General features: G+C 34.4%; 7 protein-coding genes across 9 annotated transcripts; 3 read left to right on the forward strand and 4 right to left on the reverse strand.

Annotated features, from left to right (window-relative positions):
* The first annotated feature begins 64 nt into the window (after nucleotides 1-64).
* LOC139780275 (golgin subfamily A member 2) lies at nucleotides 65-4,875 on the forward strand. Its single transcript, XM_071718863.1, has 13 exons — nucleotides 65-297; nucleotides 671-763; nucleotides 841-1,401; nucleotides 1,501-1,696; nucleotides 1,796-1,961; nucleotides 2,075-2,216; nucleotides 2,290-2,469; nucleotides 2,534-2,749; nucleotides 2,829-3,014; nucleotides 3,154-3,405; nucleotides 3,555-3,882; nucleotides 4,093-4,299; nucleotides 4,451-4,875. The coding sequence occupies exons 1-13, from the start codon at nucleotides 208-210 to the stop codon at nucleotides 4,642-4,644; spliced, it is 2,811 nt and encodes a 936-aa protein (XP_071574964.1). The 5' UTR covers nucleotides 65-207; the 3' UTR covers nucleotides 4,645-4,875.
* A 63-nt stretch (nucleotides 4,876-4,938) lies between these two features.
* On the reverse strand, nucleotides 4,939-6,154 carry LOC139780299 (ribosomal protein L35). The gene is made up of 3 exons (XM_071718906.1): nucleotides 6,052-6,154; nucleotides 5,538-5,674; nucleotides 4,939-5,217 (listed from the first exon to the last, which is right to left on the reverse strand). Exons 1-3 carry the CDS (start codon nucleotides 6,052-6,054, stop codon nucleotides 4,986-4,988), a joined length of 372 nt encoding a protein of 123 aa, XP_071575007.1. The 5' UTR covers nucleotides 6,055-6,154; the 3' UTR covers nucleotides 4,939-4,985.
* A 235-nt stretch (nucleotides 6,155-6,389) lies between these two features.
* Nucleotides 6,390-9,047, forward strand: Kin17 (kin17 DNA and RNA binding protein). Its single transcript, XM_071718980.1, has 3 exons — nucleotides 6,390-6,541; nucleotides 6,731-7,172; nucleotides 7,282-9,047. Exons 2-3 carry the CDS (start codon nucleotides 6,767-6,769, stop codon nucleotides 8,049-8,051), a joined length of 1,176 nt encoding a protein of 391 aa, XP_071575081.1. The 5' UTR covers nucleotides 6,390-6,541; nucleotides 6,731-6,766; the 3' UTR covers nucleotides 8,052-9,047.
* Nucleotides 9,048-9,200: 153 nt separating this feature from the next.
* On the reverse strand, nucleotides 9,201-10,521 carry LOC139780365 (uncharacterized). Of its 2 annotated transcripts, none has more exons than XM_071718988.1 (2): nucleotides 10,380-10,521; nucleotides 9,201-10,089 (listed from the first exon to the last, which is right to left on the reverse strand). In XM_071718988.1, the coding sequence occupies exon 2, from the start codon at nucleotides 10,066-10,068 to the stop codon at nucleotides 9,400-9,402; it is 669 nt and encodes a 222-aa protein (XP_071575089.1). In that variant the 5' UTR covers nucleotides 10,069-10,089; nucleotides 10,380-10,521; the 3' UTR covers nucleotides 9,201-9,399. The 2 variants fall into 2 exon arrangements, with proteins under 2 accessions (XP_071575089.1, XP_071575095.1); XM_071718994.1 differs by lacking the exon at nucleotides 10,380-10,521 and adding an exon at nucleotides 10,251-10,377.
* LOC139780336 (protein KRI1 homolog) lies at nucleotides 10,416-15,983 on the forward strand. The gene is made up of 10 exons (XM_071718963.1): nucleotides 10,416-10,552; nucleotides 11,413-11,489; nucleotides 11,675-12,073; nucleotides 12,155-12,471; nucleotides 12,554-12,735; nucleotides 12,817-13,073; nucleotides 13,151-13,414; nucleotides 13,493-13,650; nucleotides 13,734-14,333; nucleotides 15,805-15,983. Exons 1-9 carry the CDS (start codon nucleotides 10,441-10,443, stop codon nucleotides 14,329-14,331), a joined length of 2,364 nt encoding a protein of 787 aa, XP_071575064.1. The 5' UTR covers nucleotides 10,416-10,440; the 3' UTR covers nucleotides 14,332-14,333; nucleotides 15,805-15,983.
* A 399-nt stretch (nucleotides 15,984-16,382) lies between these two features.
* Nucleotides 16,383-21,500, reverse strand: LOC139780345 (putative gustatory receptor 28a). The gene is made up of 7 exons (XM_071718969.1): nucleotides 19,717-21,500; nucleotides 19,239-19,507; nucleotides 18,730-18,915; nucleotides 18,073-18,322; nucleotides 17,857-17,925; nucleotides 17,682-17,771; nucleotides 16,383-16,874 (listed from the first exon to the last, which is right to left on the reverse strand). Exons 1-7 carry the CDS (start codon nucleotides 20,290-20,292, stop codon nucleotides 16,737-16,739), a joined length of 1,578 nt encoding a protein of 525 aa, XP_071575070.1. The 5' UTR covers nucleotides 20,293-21,500; the 3' UTR covers nucleotides 16,383-16,736.
* A 256-nt stretch (nucleotides 21,501-21,756) lies between these two features.
* On the reverse strand, nucleotides 21,757-26,604 carry LOC139780381 (uncharacterized). Of its 2 annotated transcripts, XM_071719012.1 has the most exons (7): nucleotides 24,317-26,604; nucleotides 23,906-24,171; nucleotides 23,425-23,787; nucleotides 22,906-23,158; nucleotides 22,362-22,430; nucleotides 22,194-22,280; nucleotides 21,757-21,984 (listed from the first exon to the last, which is right to left on the reverse strand). In XM_071719012.1, the coding sequence occupies exons 1-7, from the start codon at nucleotides 24,617-24,619 to the stop codon at nucleotides 21,892-21,894; spliced, it is 1,434 nt and encodes a 477-aa protein (XP_071575113.1). In that variant the 5' UTR covers nucleotides 24,620-26,604; the 3' UTR covers nucleotides 21,757-21,891. The 2 variants fall into 2 exon arrangements, with proteins under 2 accessions (XP_071575113.1, XP_071575105.1); XM_071719004.1 differs by having other exon boundaries at nucleotides 22,194-22,430.
* Between the last annotated feature and the right edge of the window lie 10 nt (nucleotides 26,605-26,614).

Here is a 26,614-nt window from a genome sequence, read left to right on the forward strand (position 1 = left end):
AGTGCTATCTACTGGACAATGCTAGCATTATTAAGGTTACTTTTTCCATCTACTGAACTGACTGGCGATCACTGGTGGCACTGCGCGATACACGTAGACGTGGACGACGTGGTGACAGTCGTGACATAACCCTGCCTAGTCGTCGCTGAGCGATTCACTGTCACCGTTTTTTTCGACAATGTGAAGTATTGTTTCCAGAAATTTTGTATGCGACGTGACCTTCGACGAACGCCCCGCAACGAAAGTTGCACGATGAATTTGAATAAGACAGAGAAGCTGTTAGCCGCTAAGAAGAAGGTAATCCCGCATTTGGGAACCATCGTGAACAATTGCTTCCGCAGCTGTCAAGCCTGTCACGTCACGTTCGGTATAATTAGAGATAATTAATAAGGTCTGTTTTCTATTGCTAAACTAGTGCAGCCAGTTCAGCAATAGAAAATCCGTAGATGACAAATGCCGTTTTGCTGCGAAATGCTCTTTATCGGCACAATTATTAAGATAATAACAAAGCAAATTATAAAACGATGACGTTAACTCTTTAAATGTTACAAGCTATTGGAATGCGAAATTAAAATGTTTTACTAAAAATGATTGCGTTAAATTTTTGGCACGGTTTTACTTGTCAATGTATTTGAAAAGTTGTGGACTTTGTGGTGTTTTTTTTTTACAGCTAAAGGAGTTCCAACTGCAAAAAAAATTACAAGTGCAAGAGACTTTGAGTAAACAGCAAGACTCAAATGTAACAAATAAATCTATATCACAGGTAATTATTTGCTAACAATGTAGAAATTCATGTTTCGTATTTTTGAACGTATAATATTAGAAGAATATTTTCAACAGTGCCAAACAAATTGTCAAACTGCAAAGGTGGATGAACTCTGTGATCAGAAGAATCAAAATGAAGTAAAGTGTGTGGAGAAACGATATGAGAAACATATAGATGATACAGACGTTATACATAAAGAAGAAAATGTAATAAATCATTTTGATGGTGCTAGTAACTTACCAGACACAACCGAAACTAAAGTAACGGCAAATAACAGTAAGATAACAAAAAAGAGCTTTCCTATCTTGGAGAGTTATCCAGAAAGCGCTGCGTTACACGAAAGTGGCAATAAAGATGGCACGCATTCGCGTCTTCAGCCAGATTTACAATTTGTGGGAAACGATGGGAGATATAACTTGAATGCTACGGTGTCTAATGGGCCATCGACAGTGCAGAAAGAATATTTGTTAGAAATGGCCTCAGAAGTTGCTCATGTGCTTACCGACGACACAGATCACAATGAACCGCCAAATTCATTTAATCTTGATCTGAATTGTCGTAATCAATTTTTAAGTTCATGTATGGAGGAACAGAAACAGCTTGTAAATGACTTACATATTCAAGTCAGTCGTTATGTGAGTATACTTTGATACTATATGCAGCTTCTGGTTTATATTTAATTAATCATTGGTGCCATACATAAAGATAAATTATTACATGTGAAAATAAAATAGCATAGCAGAGTGGCCGAATTAGAAGAAATTCTAGCTACAAAGGATTCTGAGTTTGAAGCCAAACTCGTTCGCGAAATCAGTCCTCTCAAGGAGCAGTTACAGGTTCACGCGCAGACTACTGGTATCTTGATAGCGGAAAAGGCGGAGCTTACAGCAGCTTTAACACAGAGCCAGAGGACTGCAAAACAGAATTCAGGTTAATATTTGTAATGTGCACGTAAAATTTTTGAATGTTCATAATTTATCCTGATGTCGGAAAATATGCTATTATTACAATTGAATCTCTGCTGTTTAGAGGAGATAGAGGAAATGAGTGGAAAATTGAAACATAGCCAGTTTCGTATTAACGAGCTTGAAAAGGAATTGGCTCAAACGAGGAGTAATTCTAGTGACACTCAGAAAAACGCTCAGCAAGTACAGCAAGTCTATGATGAGCTCGAGAAGAAATATCATGAACTCAGGTATTATACAGATATTAAATTTTGTATATTGAAATCATTTTTTTATTTTAATAAATACGTGGCTTTAAATATGTATTATCCAAAATGATCAAAGTCCACATTTTTGTCTATAGAAAGGAAAAGGAAGATTTGGAATTGGAAACCTCAGAGTTAAAACAAAAGCTGAATTTAAAGAACACCGAATTTATTACTTTGCAACAGGAATTCCAAGAGAAAGCAGCCTTACTTTCCTTAAGCGAATTAAGGATACAACAGGTAATTCTGTAAGATTATTACTAAAAATTATAATTGCTTTATCTTGAAACTAACGCAAATAAATTGGTTATAGCTAACTGATACATCGCAAACGTTGGAGTCCCAGCATCAAACTGTAACAGTGCTTGAACAACAGTTGGCTCAAATGAGAGAAACTTTGAAGTTAGTGAATAACGAGAAGGATGAAGCCAGTAGACAGTATCAAAATTATGTACGACAATTGGAGGCACAGCAGGCAAAATTGCTTAATGAGGTACATATAAATGTTTATATAACTCCTTTCATAAAGGTAGTAATTTTACATCGAGCAATTGCAGGTTGAAAGTGGAAATAAAATAATCACTGATTTAGAAAACAGAGACAAAAGTTATATACAACGTTTATCAGATTTAGAACAACAATTGCAGCATGAAAAAGAGAAAAATGCTATACTCCCACCACAAGATCGTAACGATGAAATAACCAATTTAATGAAAAGCATTGAGCAACTGACCGCGCAACAAGAAAGACTTCATATTGCATTATCTGAAAGGGTAAAAATACATATGTATAGAAAATAATAATTCAGAAATTTAGTAAGAGAAATGTTTTTTAACAAGATAACGTTTTTAGGATGCGGAGATTGAAATGTTAACTAAAGAAGTGCAGGAACTACGGGATACGAAAGATGATGGTGCTGACGTAGCAAAATTAGTACAGTCTCTCGAAAGTGAAAAACTTGGTGCATCTAGAGCTGTTTCACAAAATCAACAGTTGAAGGAACAATTAACTGAAATGGAAAATGCTTTTGTTAATCTTGTGAGTAGTATTGCTACACAATATACATGGAACCAATGTTATTAAATCTTGACTTAAAAAAAAAGAAGATTTTGTAGTACTTCTATTTATTACAAAATTTGATCTTGTTTTAAAAAACTTATAATTGTTCTCTTTTTAGAGTAATGCTAAATTGGATTTGACAGAGCAGCTTCAAGCTGAACGAAATATTGGCCGAAAATTAAATGCAAGATTGAATACTGTTGAGACGCAAATGGATAATCTGAAAGAGAAATTAAACGAAAAGGAAACATCATTAATAGAATTAGAGAAAGAAAAATTGCAAAATGCTCAAATTACAGATCAAATGCAGCACTATCAAGCACAGTCTCACCACGCCCATACGCTGCAACAAGAATTACAAAACGCTTTGGTAATTTCTGAACTTTTAGTAATTTAATAATTTTAATTTATTTATAAATTCTCATGTGTTTCTTGTATGTGGTCCATGGTTATATTACTCAAATTTAACATACTGATAACATAATAGCTTTGTATAGTAATTGTAATTATACATCACAGATTTATGTAGAAAACTTGAAAAAAGAAAATGAAGAACTCTTGAAAAAATTAGAAAATGAAGTACAAGAAGAGTCGCATTTGCTCAGAAAAGCTGTAAACGATCATGGAGATCAGTATTTAACAAAGAATGAGCAAAATTGTAATGATATTGTAACGACGCAAAACTTACCACTGCCAGAAGATAAAAGTATTTCAGATAATATTGGGCCTATTCAAAAATTAGAAAAGAGGTTTAAAGAAACAATGGAGAAGGTCGCTGAATTAACTGACGAGAAACAAAAATTGGAACATCTTGTTCTCCAGCTCCAAAGTGAAACAGAAACTATAGGTAAGCTTTATATACTTTTGATTATACAAACTTTACCCTAATTTTTCAAATATTATTTGAAAAATATTAATTATTTCAATGTTAATTTTTAATTTTAAATTTAACATTACATAAATGTTTGTTTTAATTGTATTTTGTCTTATATTTTTCATAGAATACATTTACACTTAAATTTCTTTATGAACCTTTTTAACTTCTGATTTCATATAGGAGAATACATTACTTTGTATCAAAAGCAACGAGCGATTCTAGGAGAAAAATGGAAGGAAAGAGAGCAAACCTTCCGTCAATTAGTGGACCAACGTAATCAGCAACAGGAACAGTTGCATAAACTAAAAGTGTTAGTTACAGAGTTGCTTAAAAAACATCCCGAAACGCTAATAAGTTCCACAGAAACCTGTATGGATTGTCATAAAGGTAAATCCGCTTGTATTTAATGTTTTCTATAGACATTATTTCCTTTGATAATTTTTAAATAAATGTAATTATAATTTATTTTGATTAGACACGTAAAATGAAGAAGAAAGTATAATTATTATATGTATATGTGTGTATATATTCTCTACAGATATAAATGCCGGCAATCCTACACTCTCTGACAATGAGAAGCAGGAAAATACAGAACTACCGTTGATTGAAGATAAAACTGCATCAGATATTCTTGATCTTCTCACAGAAATCAAAGACTGTAAAGATGCATGTATTATAGAACCTAACTTTCATCCATGCCCATGGTGCTCCGGAAGGCTCATCACCGTGTAATCATGAATAATAAATTTAATCTTTGTTATAAACTAACTTATATCCACGCGATATAAATTAGTCATGTAGAATAGTAACAATTGTATATAGAGAATTCTTAGAATTTTTTAAAACCTCTGTATCTATTTCTTGTAAAAGTGCGGACGTGACATTTTTATCTGAGGGGAGTTGCTTTATAAATATACAGTGCCTTGAATAATTTTGCAAATAAACTTTTTGTTTTCTCTCGCACCTATTTGTCAAGAGGGTTGAGATATTACGAGTACCAATCCTTCGTCGCAAATAAACATTCAATATTTTAATGAAATTTTTATTTGGAATAGTAATTAAAATAGTACATCCTATGCTTTCAAAGCATACTTTCTCTGCGGGAACGCAGAGCGCTTGCGTATGTCCTTCAGTGTTCTTCTGCTGGCCTGATAGGGAGTAAGAACACGGCGTATAGCCCTTGTTTTCTTGGGCCTCAAATCAAGGGGCTTGTATTTCTTGTTCTTGTAAAGTAGGCGAAGGTTTCCCTTTTGCTTCTGGTGCATAATAATATACACTCGTGCAATAGCCTTCCTCACAACGCGACTGAAACAACAACAAAAAGGATTAAGATTCGTAGAATATAAATTTGTAAAATATTTACAACATGCACTAGACAAAAAAACATTGCAGACTAAAATTAATTTCGACACACATACTATGCACATAGAATGATATATACCAACAAATTTCTCAACAGACTTCAATATTTTTTAGTAAATGTATCTTAAATATATAATAAAGTATATCAAAGAGATAGGCAGATACATATTTATCATTTTATACAATTTTATAAATTATTTGCATCATTAATTTAAAGCACCATGAAGAAATTTATAATAGAATTATAAGAATTACAGACTTACATCTTGGACAGCTTTGACGCAGCTCCTCCAGTCACCTTGGCCACTCGTAGGGTGGTCAATTCTGTTTTGAGCTGCTCGAGCTGTTTCAGCAGCTCTCGCTTATCTTTGGTCCTTAATTCCGAACACTTCACTTTTGCCTAAAACAATTCGGTATACGCATTAAGTACCACATATTGTCAACTAACCAACACAAAATCAAATTACTACACGCATCGTCATTACGACTTTCATTGTAATATTAATCGTTTATTTTTGCCGAAACATAATTGCTAGAAGAATACTATCTTCTCTTATTTCCCGTTCAATTCGTAGCTCAAAAATATCGTGACGCTATCGTGTTCGCGATGACGCAAGGTTATGTGATATATAAATCTCTCCAGTGAATACAACTCGAAAATATTCACAATCCATTTATTAGATTGTAAAATTCATACAGTTTTTATCGAAAAATCGGAGTACGTTAACCATTGATGTTCTAAATAAATTCGGATTACAATCTCACGCTTCCACTAACCATTTTAGATCGGTTTTCTCGCAGCAAGGAAAAGAAAGACTCGAACTCGAACGACTGACGAAGTCAGACGAAGTCGCGAAGGAGGGCGCACCGCGCACCGTCTGTTCTTTTTCGAAGAACTTCCTGAACCAGTGCAACACTTTCAGTGAGTCGCAAGTCGTGAGTCGCAAGAATTGACCAATCACAGTCGATTATTCTCCTCAAATTAGATTGTGATTGGTCCATTTCCTACGACTCACGACCCACGACTCGCATTGTAGACCCCGCATAATGGTTCATTGTAGACTCGGCCTGAAATAAAATCCGACTCTGAATATATATCTGTCATCTGTCGTCGCGTCTGTCAGAAGTCTGTCTACGTCTACGCCAGTCTACGGACCTTGGCTGTAATTGACTGGTAATTGACAGTCTGAGGAAATTTTTATATTGGTTAAAAAAAATATTTCGGACAGAGTTTCGGGCATTTTCAAGCAATTTACGAAAAGAGCTTGTAAGTTCGATGTATTAAGATAAAAAGTGATAAAAATGTTGAATTTTTCTCCGATGTTTTCACTTCTAATCTGTAAATAAAATTTATGTATTTTTTACAAGCAAATTATCAGTGTACATATAACTTTATATTTATAATGCAATTAGATTTTAAAGACAAATAAATAATTGCTCTGTAATCCTATTGCAGGCTTCAATCTGTGCTAATAAGAATAGAACATAAACAATGGGGAAGCACGAAGTAGGCACACCAAAATACATTGCTAATAAAATCAAGGCGAAAGGATTACAGAAATTACGATGGTATTGTCAAATGTGTCAGAAGCAATGTCGAGACGAGAATGGATTCAAGTGCCACACAATGTCGGAGTCGCACCATCGTCAACTATTATTGTTTGCTGAAAATGCGCATCGGTACATGGATCAATTTTCACGGGAATTTTCACAGGGATACCTGAATTTATTGAAGAGACAATTTGGCACCAGACGAGTACCGGCGAATCGAGTATATCAGGAGTACATCTCGGACAGAGGACATATACACATGAATGCGACTCAGTGGCTCACTTTGACAGCTTTTGTAAAATGGCTCGGACGTACTGGACAATGCGTTGTCGATGATACTGAAAAAGGTTTGTACATTATCAAAATTTATTATTTATAATTTATTATTGACAATTAAAGATTTGTCTATCGATAAAATTTTAGATTTTGTAAAATACACGTGTTACATTATTTCAGGCTGGTATGTAACATATATCGACAGAGATCCTGAGACACTTGCTGCACAAGAGAGAAAAGCAAAGAAGGAAAAAATGGACAAGGACGATGAGGAGCGACTGATGGAGTTTATTGACAAGCAAATAGAAAAAGCTAAACAGGATACAAAGGAGGAGGAGGAGGAGGGTGAGACATCTAAGACACCACTGATGCGTCCTGATGATACACCTTTAGTCCTCGATATAAAACTAAAACCAAAACCGAAGTTGCTCCCTGTACTTGAAATAAAGCAAGAGAAAATTAAGAGTGAAGATAGCCAAAGCGTTTCAAGCGGATCAATCAGTGTAAAAGATGAAAAACTCAAAAGATCCAATGATAATGAGACAGAGTCTGTTAAGAAGTTAAAAAGTGAAGATAATTCGCCAGCGTCTGAAGGCTGGCTTAGAGAAGGTTTAATGGTTAAAGTAACTACGAAGAGTCTGGGTGACAAATATTACAAGGCTAAAGGCATTGTTCAATCGGTTGGAACAGACGCTTTTGTTGGTAAAGTAAAACTGAAGACACCGGAAGAAGTTAACGGACATATTATACGACTGGATCAAGAATATCTCGAGACAGTAATTCCCGCAATAGGTAAAGAAGTTCTGATTCTTTGGGGAAAACATAAAGGCATGAGAGCAATAGTGAAGAAATTGCATATAGAGCACTATAGCATAGACGTTGAACTCGAAAAAGACAAAAAAATTGTGAAGAAACTTCCATATGAACAAGTATGCAAGTATATAGATTGAGAAGTAATTGTACGGAGAAATACTAGGAAAAAGATACTATATTTTAATATTGACGGTAATAATCTGTATTATATCCATTCTATTACCCCAAAAAGCACCTGTGTACAAAAACAGCTGAAAAAAATATCAAGCTTGTATATAAAACATGAAGTAACAAATATTACATAAAGCAATTTGGGAAACAATTTTTTGCGAAACGTTTACTTAAGGCAAACTGCTTTTTATACAATATTACATACATTATCAATTATATTTTATTAAATACATATCAGTGTTTGTATGTGCGGTGCAAATAGATATGTGAAATTAGATTATTTAGGAATCTTATCATCCACGCAAATAAAATGTTATAATTTAAACCTCAAATTCCGGAATAATCATTTTTTAAATTAGATATCAATTATTTGTTAAGAAATAACAAATGTAAAAATAAAACATAGTCTTACGAAATAAATGTACATATAAACAAAAAACGAAATAAATACGCTCGATGAAGCAAACAGCTAAACAAATAACAATGGCCAAATTTCGAGCAAAAATAGGTGTTAACATTTATATATTCAAAATACAATAGTACAATCGAATTAGTTTACGTTTCGACCATACTTGGTCTTCTTCTCTGTTGAATATGATCTATTTCTCTGCTGACATGGGTAGATTTGATTGTAAATTCGTAGCGCCGGATCGTACCCGATTCCTTTATTTGTAAATTCGACTTTAATTATGTATATGCGGTTCTGAAGAAGACCAAGTATGGTCGAAACGTAAACTAATTCGATTGTACTATTGTATTTTGAATATATAAATGTTAACACCTATTTTTGCTCGAAATTTGGCCATTGTTATTTGTTTAGCTGTACATATAAATATATGTATTCTTTTTTTTATAAGGGTATATCAGCATTTCTTGAAGTCTTATGTTTCTTTCGACAAGATACTCATTTTGTATATCTTTTATATTATTATATATCTTAAATAAAACGAACATCAACTCTCTATTATTTATTTCATGTGTCCAACGACATATAAATTTCTCTTCCAAGCACTCTCTCTCTCTTTTATATTGCATATATATTTATCAATAAAAAATATTTTACTACATAATACATAAAAAATTTGAGGAAACAAAAATAAATAGAATATTTACTATTATGGTATATATACATATATTTACAGTAAATGAATTCCATGTGTTATTTTATAAAAAATATGTTAGCTTAATCTTGTTCAGTGTTCACTATATCACTATGTAACTAATGTATAAAATGAGGAAACAATATCATTGATGACACAAATGTCTGTGCAGTATAGGATGCAATGATATACAAATATTTCAATACTTATAATTCTATTCGGTTTTGCGAAGCATTCGCTCACGTACATATTGCACTGGAAAACATTCTTTATCAAGTAGAACAATGCGGTTATTAATTTTAAAAAATATATCTCCTAGAAATTTACGATTCGATATAGGTACAACAGTACCTTCGCCAAATGTTTCTATTTGTTTCTTGCCAAATATTCTATTTACAAACACAGCCTTGTACACTTTCTCCTTAGAACTGTAATAAATTCTAAGTGGAAGTCCTTTGCTGCCTACTATGAGTATGATGGATAAAGCAAAACTAGTAAACAATATGAGTACCCTTTGCACGTTCGTCAAAGGCCTTAATACATATCCAGTACGTAATATACCCTCTGTTCCTTTCTTTAGTACTGGTGGATTCATGTAGATCAAATATCCAAAACTAAACGTAGCGGCAGCAAGACATATCCATCCAATATGATACGCCACAATAATTGTTCCATTAATAGTTGAATGTTCCCTATATACAAGCTGATAACCGTTGCTTATATTGTCCTTAAGTTTATATTTCTGCTCTGCCCAGGTATTAGTCCTATTAGTAAGATGTTCATAACTTCTCACGAGCGTGTTTTTGTTGACAGGACCAGAAATTATATTCTTGCGAAAAACAGATCGGCACAAAACAGGAGCCTTATTCAAGATATAAGCCATTCTTGTAACTCACAAGCAACTCTGTAACATCAATTATAAAAACGTGTATGAATAATCATCAAGTAATCGTCAATAAATGTGACTGCTTTAGATTCATTAAATAATATGTATAACTATTCTTAATACTGTCATTATTTCTTATTTCTGTATATACACAAGTATTTCTTTTAAAGTGTTGTTACCAGGGAGCTAGTTTCTGTTTCCTAAAAATATGCTTGCAATAAATATGTGTATGCTACTTCAAAGAGTTCAAAGCATTTGATATTAGGTTAGGTCGCTGTGCAGTGCTGTACTGCTGTGCAGGTACATACTTCCGGTTGTGCTTTGCGTCGCTTTTACAATTTACACGCTTTGCATGTGCGCTCGATTAAAATGTCTATGTTGTTCAACGGCGATAACTCCGACTCCGATGGAGAATTGAAAATAAACAAGGAATACGCCAATATTTACGATACCTTCCGTCAAAAGGAGGAATTACATAAACGTGAGTGAACCTAACCTATGTGCGCCTCAACCTTACGTTACTCGCGAGAGGTGTAAAATACACTCTAGCCACAGAAATCATCTAAATTTACAGAATAAAACCGATCGAATGTTACATAAATTGTTTCACAATTAAAGAACTTTTGCGCTTAATCTTTCTCTAGAAAATATATAGAATATGATCAACTTTTATTTTAACTTTTATCTTACTTTTAATTGTAAATCATCAAAGAGAATAGAGAAAATTAAGATATAATATATTGAGGTGTAAAATACACTCCATGCGAGTAACCACGTTGAAAAAACTACGAGTAATGTAAAGCTAACAGAAGAGCAAGAGAAGTGATGCTTGTGGCTCCTTGTAGGAACGTTCGACTTGTAGTCGACAGGTTTCAGATTTGATCCCGACCCTTATCTATAACTCGGTTTATAAGAGTAAAAGAACTAGGAATTGACAAATAAGAACAAGCATATATACTCTATACATATATAATTAAGACACAATACTATGCTTCTTGAAATTTTCTAATTCTTTTAACTCCTTATCTTCATCTTTTCAATCAATCTCAATCAATCTCTTAATTTCTCAAAGTTGAATCTCCGATTTGTCGACTATAAGTCAGGAGTTTATTCTATAGGATCACCACAAGAATTTCTCTAGCCAAAAACTGTATTACAGTAACATGATTACAATTGATTGATATACGCAAAAGAATTAAAATATTTAATTAAGTTACGAAAAACCAATCTGATATTATATCTGTCATGGTTAATGTTAAGTTACTACATCAAATTATTTTATATGGTTTTTTAAATGCGTACATGATTGCAATTTTTTTCTTATTTTTATTTATTTTGTAGTGAAGGCAAGGTATGGAGAAGATGCTGCATTTTCGGCGGATGAATCCAGTGATAGCAGTTCATCGGAAGATGAGAATGTATGTTGATTTCTAGTTTGTTTGACAAATTACTAGTTGCTCTTATTATGTATAGTACCTATTATAAATATTTTCTTAACTTGTGTTAGAAGATGTTGTATTTTATCTCCTTTTTATACCACAACGAATTTAATTATATATATAGTAATACTAATAAATGCATAACAATAATTTATTCTTTTCAGGTTCACAATCCAGAATTTGATAAAGAGTTTCTCATAACGTTGGCACGTTTGAAATCTAAGGATCCAAGCACGTACGATGAAGAAGTTAAGTTCTTTAATGATATTGGCAAACCTGGAATATCAGAAAGTGCTAAAGCAGAAGAAGAAGAAAAAAAGAAATCAAAGAAAGAAAAGCCTCTCTTTTTACGCGATTACGAACGTAAGATAATATTAGAAAGAGATGGACGGTTTAGTAGCAGCGAAGACGAAGATGACGCAAGACAAGAAGTTAAATCTAAAATCCCGACTTACGTGGAGGAACAAAAAGAATTGAAAGACAGTTTTAAACATGCTCTAAAGGATGAAGATGAAGATGATCTCTTAAAGATAAAACAAAAGACAGAAGAGGAGAAGCACAAAGTACTTTTAATTCTTACATTTTTAATAATTTCATGTGTATGTATTATTGTGTGTAATGCTGTTATTGTTTTACTTGTTTAGGAAGAAGAATCATACAAGGAGTGGTTGAAAGGCCAAGAGGTAGAAATAGATCCCAAAGAAAAGGAAATGCTTAAACCATTGCGTGATTTTTGGTCAGATCCTAATTTAAACCGAAATGAGAAATTCTTGAGAGATTATATTTTAAATAATAAGTATATGGATAATGAATCTTATGACGTTGATTTAGAGTACAATCATGTTATTCATGACAGCGATGAGAATTTGTCAGAAGATGAGAAGACTATCCAAATGCAAGAAGAATTTGAACATAAATACAATTTTAGATTCGAAGAACCTGATCAAGAATTTATCAAGAGGTATGAATTCTTACTCAAATAAATGTTAACTATTACATATGCTATCATTTTTTTCTATTCATGAACTTTACGTTTCACTAAGGTATCCACGAACAATGGAAAACTCAATGCGAAAGAAAGATACGCGTAGGGCTCAGAAGAGAGTCGAAGTTAAGCAAAGAAAAGAGCAAGAGAAACAGCAAAAGAGAGAGGAACTAAAGCAATTGAAGGCGTTGAAGAGAAAGGAAATAGAAGAAAAGATAGAAAAGTTGAAAGAAATTACAGGTACTATGACTTTTCACCTTCCGAACGTGTAAAATTTATATCAAATTGTTCAACATTATGCTACGTTTATACTAATTGTAGGAAATGACGATATGCGCTTCGATAATGTTGATTTTGATTCCGATTTCGATCCAAATGAACACGACAGAAGGATGAAAGAAATTTTTAATGATGAATATTATGCTGGTGGTGAAGACGAGATGCAGAAGCCTGAATTCCCAGAGATTGATGAAGAATTGGATATCGAGCCTAAATGGGACACCTATGATCCAACTAAAGATAAAATTGACATGGAAGCTGCACCAGAAGAACCTCATTGTGAAGATCCAGATTTTAATGTGCTTATTATAGTCTACCTGTTATATATTTAGCTGATATATTTTGAATAGGAATGTCATCAGTCATTTGATTGCAGATGGATGCAGATTATAATGAATCCCGAGATCTGCAATCTGAACTCATTGAAAATACGAAAAAGAGAAAACGAAGGAAGCGCTCTAAATTCGCTGAACTTATAGCAAAGGAGAAACCCAAATTTGATCCAAAACAATTTCCTTCGTATGCAGATTATTTCGATCAATATTACTCATTGGATTATGAGGACATGATTGGAGACTTGCCTTGTAGATTTAAATATCGGAAAGTAGTGCCAAACGATTATGGGTTGAGTGTTGAAGAGGTAAGTGTTAATTGTATAAAATGGGGTCAATAACTAACGGTATCATTTCATATTCAACAAACATTTTTATGTTTCAAGATTTTAATGGCTGATGATAAGGAGTTGAATAAATGGTGTCCCTTAAGACATACTCTTAAATATAAACCAGAACATGTAGAAAAAAATGAGATTCGAACATATAAAGAAAAATCGATGAATGACGCACATAAGCGAAAAATTCTTAAGAGCTTATATACGTAAGTTTTACATGAGGATTAAAAATATATACTATATATACTATATGTATGTAATAAATTGTATATTAATTATGTATATTTAGTGAACCAGAAGAAAGAGAGGAAGAAGAAACTGAACCAGTCACTGAGCAAACTGAAACCAGTGATAAGAAACGTAGGCGAAAGAAGAGAGCTAAAGCCAACAATCCTAACGAGTCTACAAATACTGTTACTATTTCTAAGGAAAAAAGCGTGCATACAGCAGAGAATAGTGTACAGAATAATTTGCATAATAATGATGACAGACAGGTGGATGAAAAAAATAATGATACGCAAAAGAAAAACATAATAAATAAAAGCAAAAACCAGAAACGAAAGAATAAATTAAATGCCGACGGCGACGATCCAATTTCTAAGAAAATGAAGACAGACAACACAGTAAAGAAAGATTCTCAAATGAAAGCGGACACTAATAACATTAAAGTAGAAAACAATAACGAAAGGATGGTATCTGTCAATAAATCTGCAGGCCAGAAGAAAAACAAGAATAAGAGTTCTCAATTTAATCAAATAAACACTGGAAAGCGCAAACCAGATTATGATGATCCAACGATGTCTTTGAATGCAGAAAGATTGAAGACATACGGAATAAATGCTAAAAAATTAAAAAATAAGTTGAAATATGGCAATAAAAAATTGTAAAGGTTGGTTTCCTGTATTTTTATATCTGTAAATATAAAATCATATCTGATATGATTTTAGATTCTGTGTAACATATATATATATATATATATATATATATATGTATATAAAATATTTTCTTATTAATAAATAATAAAATATTAATATATATATCATATCTGATCATATCGCAAAGTTATAGCAAAAAATTAAATAAATGAGTCGGTACATATAAGCGTGACAAGTTTAATACCAAGGCATATACATACAATACAAATGCATATACATATACACATACCACATATAAGGATGGATAAGAGACAGCAGTCGGCGACTGCGCGCACCCTCGAGTAGGAGTGGTCTCGAGTTAGGGCGGATCCGCTTTCGGATGATAAACGACGTTTGCGGATTATTAGGATCGTAGGCCGCTGTTTGTGTTTGCCTTTCCACAATTTCCATCTCTAATCCAGGCCGTATGCTTCGCTCGGGAGAAAAATACACCCCATTGATCGGGCCCGTTACGGATTTCACTTACCGAACTCTTCATTTGTATTCTTTCTTCTTTTTGCCCCGTTAAATTTTTGACCAATATAATTACAAATAAGGAACTTCAATTAAACCGCAATTGTTTTTTATTTTTTGACAATTTTAAACGAATTTTTAAACGATATACGTGATTTTGCATCTAGAAAACTATCAATTGAAGAGTTAAAAAAATTATGTATATTATTAAGATTTTTATTTACATCATAAATTTTTTATGGAACATTAATAAGATTGTTACTTATTGATCACAGTAGATATTTATTCTTTACATTGAATTTCTGTTTCGACTTAACAGATTTCTTAGAAATATATCTTCACGCTCAAAATACTTATTTAAACTTTCATCATATTTCGGTTTGAATTGATGCCGATGTATACTTATATATATTTTCTATAAAGAAATCTATTTAATTATAATGATTCTTTTATTGTGTAACGTTAAAGAATAAGCAGAATTAGCCGCCGAACGTGTAAACGTGATCATGTATACTTTAAAACAAAAGATTCGATCACTTGCGGGAGAAAAGGGCGGCTGCAGAAAACAATATCGTTGATAATGTATCTGCGACGCCTCTTAAGAATTTTATTTAACGGGAGAGTACAACGACATTGGTGGGATCGGTCTGAAAACCCTCGGCACAAACCCTCTTTCTCCCTCGGGTACAATAAATCAATCCCCTTGGCTCGACGAGGACTACTGTACCAGTAGTAGCAGGTGGCTCCTGACGGCCACTGGCGTTCGCGCCCTTAATTCCCAATTAATGTTATCCTCGATGTAAACGTACGCCCTATGCGTTCCCCTTGGCCCCAAACCGTACGTTCGAGCATGTTTCCTCGCGGATTATGCATCGAATGCACCGACGCGACGGGACATCGTCGGTTGCATTAAAGTAATTCGCGCGATTCTATACAGTAAAATATATTAATGTTTGAATTCTTGCTTTTCAGAAATAAGATCGTGCGGCGATTAATTCGTCAGTATTCTACAATTTAAATAGAAAAAAAAAGATACAAATAAGTTGAAGAACAAGCGCAAAACATTTACAGCATCCGCGCATCGAAAAAAATAACAAAAAAGTATAACATATATGTATTATTTAAATATAATAAATACGGTACAAGAATAATATTAATTATAATGGATTATGGAAGAAAGGGAGAAGTCTCGCGAAAATTTCACGTTGCGACTCACACGTGTAATTGATCGGGAATACGAGGCTGTGCCCGAGTTAGAATCTATTGAATTACGGTAGGGCCGAATTTCACGGGCTAACACCTCCATCTGGACAGCAGGATAAGTGCACTTAGGGTAGCGTAATTGACGCAATATCCCCGTCGGCGTTCTAATTGGCGGAAAATCGTCGGGTGGAATCCGATCTCATCGGATCCTCGTTAACTGATCGAACAATTAAACACCTTGCAGCGTTGTCCCTTCCGTGTCTACAATCGCGAAGATGGGAACGTAAATTTGGGGAATCAGTAGGCGCTATAAAATAAGTGTTTAAGCACTATAAAAAGAATTTAGCTCTGCTAAAATTGGTCTTTAATCTCGCGACTATCCCGCTTAGAAAGTTGACGGGGATAAAACAAATCGATATCACCTTTTGTAGAAAAAGATATATAATAACACTTTATAATATACATAAATAATGCTCTTTAATTTGCTAAAATATATTGTTATATCTGTGCATGAAAGTTTCGGCACCCAATAAGAAAAAAGAATTAATTTCTTTTTATCTTCGCATCACGCGAGCGCACACAAAGTATATGTATCCACGAAAACGGTCACGCGTATTTCATCAAATCTTTCATTTCTTACATGTACGGAATGTAATTTGTACGGAAAAATAGGAAATAAAAAAACTGCGCGAAGTTCGCCTTCATGGATAACTAACGGTTGTAAACATATCGGTGAAATTCGTGTCGTTGTAGTTTATGGTAGAATTTGATGACTTTCCCGCGGGTAAATCTCCGACTTGGATGAGAATCACGAGATACGTGGTGACCGAGCCAATGACCTGAGAAGAAGCAGAAAATTTGATAATCTGATTCTGCAGTACTTATCTTCATTTGTATTTTTATTTAACAATTCTTTTAACTGCATGGACATTACATACTAGCGGATAAAGAGCCCTAGAGACTCTTATCTTCAGAGATAGAATAAAAAATTAAAATAAAAAAGAGAATATTTAATTAATTATATAAATTTAATTAACAAATTTAATTATATGAACTTAATTATATATCTAATTATATAACAATTGCTTCGTTTTTTTTTGTATATACATTTTCTGTATTTTTTTTTATCTTTCAGCATTAACTTTCAGCACACAGAATCAAGTTTTATTTTTTTTTCTAGAAAAACAATTGATTAAAGTTACAAAATAAATGGCAGAAGTCCCAAGACTCCACCTCTACAATCGAAGATTAAAAGCTCTTATTTTAGTGAAGCGTGAGATATTTTGTACATTTTAATCTCACGTCATGCTCTGACGTTAATGTGCTACACGAGACTTTATAACTTTCGACAGTTAATCCTCAATCGCAGCCGTAAAAGTTACAACTTAAGTTGAGACGAGGTCTGAGATTAAATGTAATAGTGAAGCAACGGAACAACAAAAAGTAGATGAATACTCGCGAAACTACGGTGCTATTAGGATGGAAATTAAAGTAGGTCGAACTAATAACATGCATTATCAGCTCGCGAGCGATTATGCAAGGGTCTATACTTTTACGCGATAAATCTCGGAGAAACTTATCACTTTAACATCTCCGTAATGACTTTCTGCTTTACATGAAATTCCAGACGACCCATCAACGCTTACCCCGTGAATGAACGTGTGATCCAGATTGAAGAATCCGCACGCCGTGAAGATTAACGGGTTCTGTATCAGTTGCAGAGTGAAGTCGCGTATCTGCAAAAGACTTCGACATTGATTTCTTGTCTCGCCTGTTTCTCACATGTTATATTTGGCTAATATATTGGCGATGGTTACTTGCCTCCGCGCGAAATTCTTTGCTGGTCGATGGCTCGTACAGCTCGCAGATTATATCACCCGTGTTCGCGGCCTGCAAAAGTTCAGGCATCGGCATATTGTTACCGCGCGTATTTTTCCGGTATTCAAGAAAACAATAATATTTAAAAGAATTTATGTTTTTTTTTTTGCTAATTCCAAAACGAGAAAAGATAAAAGAGCGCATAAAAGCTTTACTTGCCTCAATGCTCGCCATTGCGCACATGTGATTTATAATGAGGACCTTCGACGAGTAGAACAGAATCCAGCCGACAACCGGTATCATTTCCTGTCGAAATGCTTCCCTGGACATTTTCACCCAGAAAATCGTGTAAGCGTAGTACAGGAGACTGGTGATGAGCACGAACGATATCGTCATGGAAAGGAGAATTTGTATGCCGTACGCTTCATTTGTACTCCTGGTGGACTTGATTAACTCCAAATGAACTTGCCTTAGTTCGACATAAAGAAGAGAACATTGTCAGCCAAATCGAAAAAGTATTACAGTGTAATATTCTACAACAAAATACTGTTCAACCAAAACGTAAAATTATAAATAGTTTTTTAATATTTAATTACATTATTTTTTCAAGGGTGACTTGATTACGTACCCGGCTACCATTTATTTAATTTGTGAAAAAATGTACGTCATTGAAAATATGTTAATTGTCAGATTTCTCAGATTTCTTCAGAAATAAATGGGCAATAGATCAAGAGATAGAGTTGACGTCACTCATGAACGACTGGTTGTCATGCAAACATAATTGCAGCACACATGTGCAAAATGCACATGCAAGGTGCTCTTGATGTAAAATTATGAAAAAATTTATTTATACACGTGCTGAAGTAAAAATCTCACTTGACGGCCCTCATCGTGTCGGTGTTGTCCTTGGTCCTACGATCCGGTTGCGTCGCGGATGCGGTGAAGGGCTTGTTCCACTCGTCCTTCATTTTCAGCACCCTCTTGTGCTGCGGCGAATCGGGCGTGGTCGTTAACATGCGTTGCAGCAGATTGTTCAACTGCTCGAACCGAATCTTCGAGTAGCTTCAAGCGTTCGTGGCAAGAGCGAGACAGAAAAAGGCAGCAACGATTACTTAATACATAGTCTTTACTAATTACCCAGATAGCAGGTCTAAACACGCCTTAATAACGTATTGTTGACGTTATTAATACGTCATTTCGGTCATTTGACATCACTCTGCTACCTGGGCACTGTCGCAAAACGTAACAATGTCACGATAAAAGTTTGCAGCAAGTAGTCGGGGTCTAAAATTATTGCGAATCAATACCAAGCTTCTCGTGCATTCGTAGATGGGATTAATTAGCGAATCTTCGTTTCGTACTCATGTGAGAAAACTCGCTTTTACCTGACCCAGTGCAAGAACGACACGTCGCCCACGTAGAGTAAGACGACGGGATAATTTACGGCGAACATGATGATGAATCTGATATGAATCGGCGTATCTTCCACAAACATCCCATCGTAATTGACCACTACGAATATGACGAATATCACCACGACTAATATGAGGGCGTAAAGCTGATTCAGATACAATTTCCGATAGTTCTTCTGTATCCCCATCTGATCCATGGTTTTCTCGCACATCAGGATGCGCATCATCGCCGCCTTCATGTGCTGCGAAAGTTCAAAAATAATAATCGCGTCAGCTCCTATTCAGCCCCAAGTTGCGCAAGATCAAGTTTAATAGACCAAGAGTCCCACTTTCGAAGTTGAATAAAGATTTTATATTAATATAAAAATTAATCTTCTTTTCTGAATTAAACTTTAGATCTTGAAATTCTCGCGCTATAATGTCATTCTCCATGGCAATCCCCTAAAGTTACCTTCCTTCTCAGCCAGCCGCAAGGGATGAGGCACAACGTCAGGCAAATGTTGGCGTAGAAGATCCCTTGGAACGTCATGTCGCCGAGCGAGTTCACCTTGTGCAGATAATAGTCGCCCAGGTATTCCGTCGACAGCTTCATCAGGAAGCAATAGGTCACCATGCAGATCAACGAATAGGCGACGTTCAGAAGCCTGCCTCGCTTGCTGGTCCAAATCCCCGTGCCGACCACGATGTTCGCCACTAACAGCGGCATGATGCTCTCCTGCATAGTCTTCGGCTGGAACATCTTCGTAGATGATCGGGATTCACCCGCTGGCCTCGATAACGACGAACGAGCGCTCTTCGCCCTACACACGTACGCGCACCTCGCGATCGGGGAATGAACGATGAGTCTCGTGACTGCGTCACCTCCTCGCGTGTTCCACACACGTGCGGACAGCGTAATACTAAATGTCACCCCCGACAAGGGTGGGCGACCACCGATAGTGGTCGAACAGGTGACGGCGGCGGTGAAGTAATGAACGCGCGACCCAAGTATGCGATGTTCGCGATGCCCATGTCCCAAAGGATTCATTCGCTCGTCTCGCAATCAATATCGGCCCGCGAGTGTATTGCGTAAATAGTCGTTCACGCCTTTTTTCATTTCCTATGGCGAATACGCCGTGGGATTTCGAAAGTGGTTTTGCTGCCCTAGATCATTGGAATGTTGTAAGTGATGTCTCTGTGAGCGAATTAAACAATTGCGATTACTTTTGACCCTCGAAGAGACCAGCGCGACGTAATATCTACCCTTTTTATTTATATTATTTTTATCTCCTGTACTTTAAAGGTAGCTTCTTTAAAGGAGAGAGAGAGAAATCGAAAGAGAAATTTAATCTTTCGTCTAAAAATTCTTTTTTCAGCATTAATTTATTCTTAATTATCTGTACATTGTGCAGAAAAGTGCTGTCATATATGACGGAATGTTCTAAGCACATTTTTAAAAAATTATAACGATTAATAATTATAAAAATAATTGATTCATTTATTGTGGAATGCTAAAAATAAAGCATGATGAAATTACAATTATTGAACGGCAGCATTATGCGATAGATAATGATAAATTTAAACGATGACAAGGCGGGCGGTGCGAAATAAACGACTAATACATCGGGTGTCCGTGATCTCATAATGGATGAATGCCCAGGAGACTTCATCGGCAAGATCGATATCGTGCGAAGTATCAAGCTAAGAGCTATCTTGTTAACGACAGTACGAGGGTTAAAAATGCAAGCTCGTGTTATTGAGACACAGTTGTAAGATAAAGACGTGATGCACAATAAGAAAGATTTTTAATAGTTTGTTATATCACACGAAATTATTCCATAAATTATCAATAATCTCTAGAATTTTTCTTGTAATTAATGTCGTTGCATAAATTCCATTTTATCGCGCTAATTATTTATGATAATTACAAGCAATTATCATGCATATTGCAAGAAACTTCAAGTTCGAGAGGGCGTACATTCTGATATAGATCCCGATAACACCGCCGACGTTGTAGCAATAAAGGGAAATGAGTAGTATGAAGATGAAACGGAGAATATGTAATAACCGACGCACACACACATTTCTTCCGAGTGTATGCTTATACAACGTAATGCTTTTACATTCAGCATAAATTTCTTTGTCGTAGTTGACATTTGCAACCACACAGTCGGTTTTTTCAAGTTGAAAATGTTAAACATCTAGAAATGTGTCACGCGAACACCCCTCTGTTATTGTTTTCATTATAGGAATTTATCAAATTAATTTATCAAAAGTTTATGACTTATCGTTATATTGCTATATTAAATAATACATTAATTAATTACTTTTGTGTTTGCTATATTAAATGATACATTAATTACTTATTTTGTTTGTAAAATTTTTTATCTGCGAAATTCACAAAGATTGAATGAGAAGGGACGCGCGACGCGCTGGTCTCGTTTAATAAATTACGACGTGTAAAATTTTATTGTGGAGTTTAAAGGGAGATCGTAAGAGAATTCATTAAATATTTTATAGATCACTGCACTTTATTTTACGCAGTTTTTATTTTTACGACACTTTGCGACATTTGTTTGATATACATTATTAATTCTCTCATAACTTAAATAATTCAATAAGATAGTTATTTAATATCTATAATTCTTTAAAAATGTGAATATTCTATAGCATTGTTCGATTCCAGCGTATTGCTTACTTGTAGTATGATAACCAAGTAGGTCGTTACATTTTTCAAAATCTATAAACAAAAAAAGTATAAATATGATTATAATATAATTGGTATTATAAGAATTATAAAAAAATAATTTCTAAAAATAATTAGTATAAAAAAATGTAAAAAGGACATTATTAAATCTTTTTAATCACATAAATTTTATCATTTTATGTCAAACTCGTTGATATAACGGCAACTACTCATGTATGCATACATAGCAATTTGATACAAACCATGCTTAAGACACGATTATCCAGAGTAAGACCAAACGCGGAGAATGTCACCGGACTTTGCAAAATTTGAATACCAAACTGTTGAATCTGAAATAATTGCGCGCGATAATTGTATAATACATTAACGTAATAACAATGCATTATGTTAATGTATTGTAACAAACAAACCTCCTCCTGCATGTCAGTATCTGCGTCACAACCATAAATCGCGTGAATAATTTCGATGGTTTTGTTTCCCTACAAGTAAATGTTAATCCTACACTGAGAAAAAAATTTAATAATCCCAAAAAATATTTAGTCCGATACGAGCAACTAAACATGTTAGTTAGTTAACTAAACATTAGTTGTTTCAACAATTATTAAGTTGCTTACTAAAAAAGGTATAATGCATTCATGTTAACCTTTAAAATTTTTAAATAAAAAATTGAATAATTTAATTAACGTTTAGTTAAACTACCTAAAATATTTAGTTGCTCGTATCGGACTAAATATTTTTTAGGATTAATAAATTTTTTTTCTCAGTGTATCAAAATCTTTAATTCCATCGTCTAATGTCCATTTCTACCAATGCCGATTAACTCTGATCTCTATTTAACTTACTTTTTATCCTTATTTAGTTTTAAAAATTAGAAAAAGATAAAAAGTAAATTAAACTAAGATCAAAATTAATCCGCATTGGTAGAAATGGACGATGATGGACGAGATAAATTACCTCATCGGCCGCATACTTGCAAACGCGATTCAGAGCAACGGCTTTCACAATGTGAAGAAAAAACAATATCAACATCCCAGATGTTTTCTCTACCAAACCTTTGACTATGTGTTGGTTCATAATGTATCGAATGTACAAATTATAAAGAGCTCCAGTGAGAAACATGACAATCACTGCCATCTCCAAAGCTGTCTGAACTCCGAGAATGGTGCATACTATTTTCGATACTTTACACAACTCCAGGTGCACCTGTCTTAAAAACACTTAAAGATAAATATTTTTATTCAAAGAAAACGCTTTCTTTTATTTTTGAAAACATTTTTAAAAAATCTAACTCAAATATCTTAAGCATATTGCAGGAAATAATAAATTTTGAATATTGAATAACAACAAAATTGATAAACTTTGAATCAATTTTTACTTGGAAAAAATGCTAACTGAATGTAATCTGTATGCTTCAAATATATATTTTGTAGAGTTTACTTCGTAAAAATGTACTTCATAATTCTCTGTACTCACCTGATTATTTGTAACATATGTCTACGTTTCTGACATTTTGTCATCGGATTTGGATTGTGTCTTTGAGATCGATTCCGGAGTACATTTTGAAATTGTTGGTCGAGCTGAGATGGAACGTGAGATTTAATCTGAAATACGGCCGAATCTTGCTTCTCTGACATAAAAACATTTAATCGAGATTGCACCCGCCGACGCCATCGAAGTAACGTCTTCGTGGAGAGAATTTGCTTCCGTTGCTCGGTATCCATAATTTCAGCAAAATCTTTTATTTCAAAAATACCCAGTTTTATCTCTTCCACTGATAAATTTGTTAAGCTTTCGCACAAGAGTTTGTTGATCAATCCGAATTTCATTTGTAAGCATCTGCATTATTGTGTGATAGCATGTTAGATATTATAATATGTATTTCAAAAATCTAATATCTAATATAAACCTAGTATAGTTTCTGAATTATTTATAGAAAATCAATTTTGCGACATACCTCGCAAATATGTAGAATTCGAAGATATTAACAGAGTTGACAGTGAACGAATACATATATACCGCCATAAGATAAAGTGAAGTAAATAAGTCCGTGCGTTTCTGCAAGTGAAGGAAAACCAAGGTGCACGCAATGATGGCGAGTATAATCCAGGCGGTTATAACTCCGATCGTCACGAAATATATTCTGTCATAATTCACCGTCAATCTAAGCTGTCGCAATGTTTCGTCGATCTCGAAGATCTTTTTGTAACAAACTTTGAATTTCTATAAATGTCAATTTATAATAAGACAATATTATAATTTATACCGACGCATAGTTTTATTCTAAAATTGCCTTGTATAGTTTGTATACCGCACAAACGCGGTATAATAAACTTACAAGATATCGTACATTATTTTATTCGCTCACCTTTGTATGCCACCAGCCTAGCAACATCTTGAGTATCACAGATACAACAACGATGTACATCAATAATTGGTACAGGACATATTCCAGCTTCATCAGTCTAATGTTTGCATAATATTCTTTTTGCAAGCGCAAGTGGCCACCACAATATATGACGTAAATAAACAAGAGATAGATCAGGCTGAGTACAGGTCTTGGATGACCACGAGGATATTCAAAAACACGAAGTCCCAATACATAGTTGACAGTTGTCATCGGCGCTATCGCCTCGGTGAAGTATTTTGGACGCGCAAATTGTAGCTTCATCTCGTCAGATCTCTCTCTATTGCCCGATATTCTTTGATTGTCATTTACTCCAATGAAATATGTTCGTTTTTAGCTTTCATCACTTGTTCAAACATCTGTGATATTCAAAATCAGGCTAATGTAATATTCAGAAGCGAAGTGTATCTTCCTCGCAGTTTCTTGCCGATTTCTTAACGGTGCCGAATATTTTACAGACATTCAACCGATAAGTGAATGGTTGATGACTGTGTCAGGACATTGACGCGATTTACTGACTTTTCTCACTGTACTCCTGCTTTCATTTTCGTGCAGTTCACAAGTCGATGATCCACCTTCGTCGATGAACAAAGGAGCATACTTGAGCTCATAAGCGATTATTATAAAGAACGCGGGTGTGTTAAAGGAACGTGCGCAAACGAGCCCCGCTCGGTGGCCTTTGAAGCGATCATATATGTATATCGATAAAAAGAATTAAGTTTGCCCGCGAAGCAATAAGTAATTTGTTTCAGTGTGCGCGCAGGGATCACTTTTTATTACCTTAATGCGAGCGTTATAAGATATCATTCGAGATCCCACGACAATTAATACACACTTATGTGCTGGAGAAAGATAATTGCTGGCGGGAAGATCGCGCATGATCTCGTTACTGAATATGCAGATGTTGCACGAGGGATACAGATGAAGATTATGAACCAATAAACTACTATGTATTTGTTATATATAACAATCCGAAACAAATCCGAAAACATACCGAAGAAACGTACGGCTAGAATGTGTTATTTTGTATGCAAAACATTGCAACTTTTATGCTCCCCAGAGGAGAATTTCTCACGTTACCTTGAGCTATTTCTGGAAAATGATTGAGTAATACAAAGGCGGACTTTGAAGAACCCTTGAAATCGAGGGACTGCGATAAATTAAAAACGAGCGTGAGAATTGTCTTTGCTCGTAATTTATTTTTTGCCGAATATGCAATACAGTCACGACTCATAATCGATTATTAATTATACGTCACGCTTATTAGACATCGCAGAGAGTGTCAATGCCATCCGGGGTGCGCGTATTAAGCGTTAAATTTCTCTGCAATATTTAAGAAACGCTTTGTTTACATAGTTAATAATAACGGCTCAACTATCTTACTTTGTGGAGGAACAAAGAAATTGCGCCTCGTGAATTCTCTTTACGAACGCGCGCGCGGCGAATTAACGTTCTTAATTATACACATCGCACAGAATATTTTGTAGTATGCTATAAAATCATTGAGGAAAAACCCAAATTTTTATTTATTACGGTCGATATATTTATTTATAAAACTGATAATTATAAAAGAGGAATTAATAGAATTAATAAATCACCTGACTATATTCGCTTCATCGATCGCTTCTTAATTGGCTTGTCCGCGAAATGAACACACACGAAAATAAACTCTTTCCGAGTGATCATTTACTTATATTATCACTGGAATTTGTTCGCTTTATACTGCTTATCTCTTTACATATTTGATGAAAGATAATCTTGCGTGAGAGCGTTGTCTGTAAAATTCTGACCTTTGCCAAAATAAAGAATCTAAACGGCTTAGCTAATTAATTTAAGCTAATTAATTCTGATCTTCGAAAAATAAATTAAAAAATTCTGTCAAAGTGTCACAAATTGCGTTCGAAATAATCTATATATTAATTTTGTTTCGCTCATTCAAGTTAAACCGTTCTTGCTTGTCAGATATTATAAGAAATTACTAATACGTAATTCTTTGTGTTAATCTTAGTTGTTAAAAAATAATTAAAAAGTTAATAAAGATGGAATAATGATCCTGACATTTAAAAATTATTTTAAAAAGATTAGGTATTCAGTTTTACGAAAATAAGTTTCTTCCGTTTTAATTCATCTGTGTTTTTTCCATGACAGGAAAGCCAGTTTAGTTCGCAAGGACAATCAATCTCACGATCTTCGAGCGATCGAATCACATAATCGCATTTGCAAAGAACCGGGAAACGAGAGACTCAAGGCGACGATCCG

Source organism: Temnothorax nylanderi, unplaced genomic scaffold (assembly GCF_030848795.1).
Source record: "Temnothorax nylanderi isolate EJ_2023f unplaced genomic scaffold, tnyl_v1.0 TNYL_tig0007_pilon, whole genome shotgun sequence".
Lineage (NCBI taxonomy): Eukaryota > Metazoa > Arthropoda > Insecta > Hymenoptera > Formicidae > Temnothorax > Temnothorax nylanderi.

Coding starts and splice junctions, on each gene's coding strand:
- LOC139780381 (XM_071719004.1), bottom strand. CDS start 24,619: ATGAAGCTACAATTTGCGCGTCCAAAATACTTCACCGAGGCGATAGCG. Junction 22,431..22,905: donor GCAAGTATGCGGCCGATGAG/GTAATTTATCTC, acceptor ATTTACTTGTAG/GGAAACAAAACCATCGAAAT. Junction 21,985..22,193: donor ATAATCGTGTCTTAAGCATG/GTTTGTATCAAA, acceptor TTTTGTTTATAG/ATTTTGAAAAATGTAACGAC.
- LOC139780336 (XM_071718963.1), top strand. CDS start 10,441: ATGTCTATGTTGTTCAACGGCGATAACTCCGACTCCGATGGAGAATTG. Junction 12,472..12,553: donor GATCAAGAATTTATCAAGAG/GTATGAATTCTT, acceptor CGTTTCACTAAG/GTATCCACGAACAATGGAAA. Junction 13,415..13,492: donor ATGGGTTGAGTGTTGAAGAG/GTAAGTGTTAAT, acceptor TTATGTTTCAAG/ATTTTAATGGCTGATGATAA.
- LOC139780345 (XM_071718969.1), bottom strand. CDS start 20,292: ATGAATCCTTTGGGACATGGGCATCGCGAACATCGCATACTTGGGTCG. Junction 19,508..19,716: donor GCGGCTGGCTGAGAAGGAAG/GTAACTTTAGGG, acceptor GAACTTTCGCAG/CACATGAAGGCGGCGATGAT. Junction 18,916..19,238: donor TCGTTCTTGCACTGGGTCAG/GTAAAAGCGAGT, acceptor GAACGCTTGAAG/CTACTCGAAGATTCGGTTCG.
- LOC139780299 (XM_071718906.1), bottom strand. Junction 5,218..5,537: donor GCGTCAAAGCTGTCCAAGAT/GTAAGTCTGTAA, acceptor TTGTTGTTTCAG/TCGCGTTGTGAGGAAGGCTA.
- LOC139780365 (XM_071718988.1), bottom strand. CDS start 10,068: ATGGCTTATATCTTGAATAAGGCTCCTGTTTTGTGCCGATCTGTTTTT.
- LOC139780275 (XM_071718863.1), top strand. CDS start 208: ATGCGACGTGACCTTCGACGAACGCCCCGCAACGAAAGTTGCACGATG. Junction 2,470..2,533: donor AGGCAAAATTGCTTAATGAG/GTACATATAAAT, acceptor GAGCAATTGCAG/GTTGAAAGTGGAAATAAAAT. Junction 3,015..3,153: donor AAAATGCTTTTGTTAATCTT/GTGAGTAGTATT, acceptor TTCTCTTTTTAG/AGTAATGCTAAATTGGATTT.
- Kin17 (XM_071718980.1), top strand. CDS start 6,767: ATGGGGAAGCACGAAGTAGGCACACCAAAATACATTGCTAATAAAATC. Junction 7,173..7,281: donor TGTCGATGATACTGAAAAAG/GTTTGTACATTA, acceptor ACATTATTTCAG/GCTGGTATGTAACATATATC.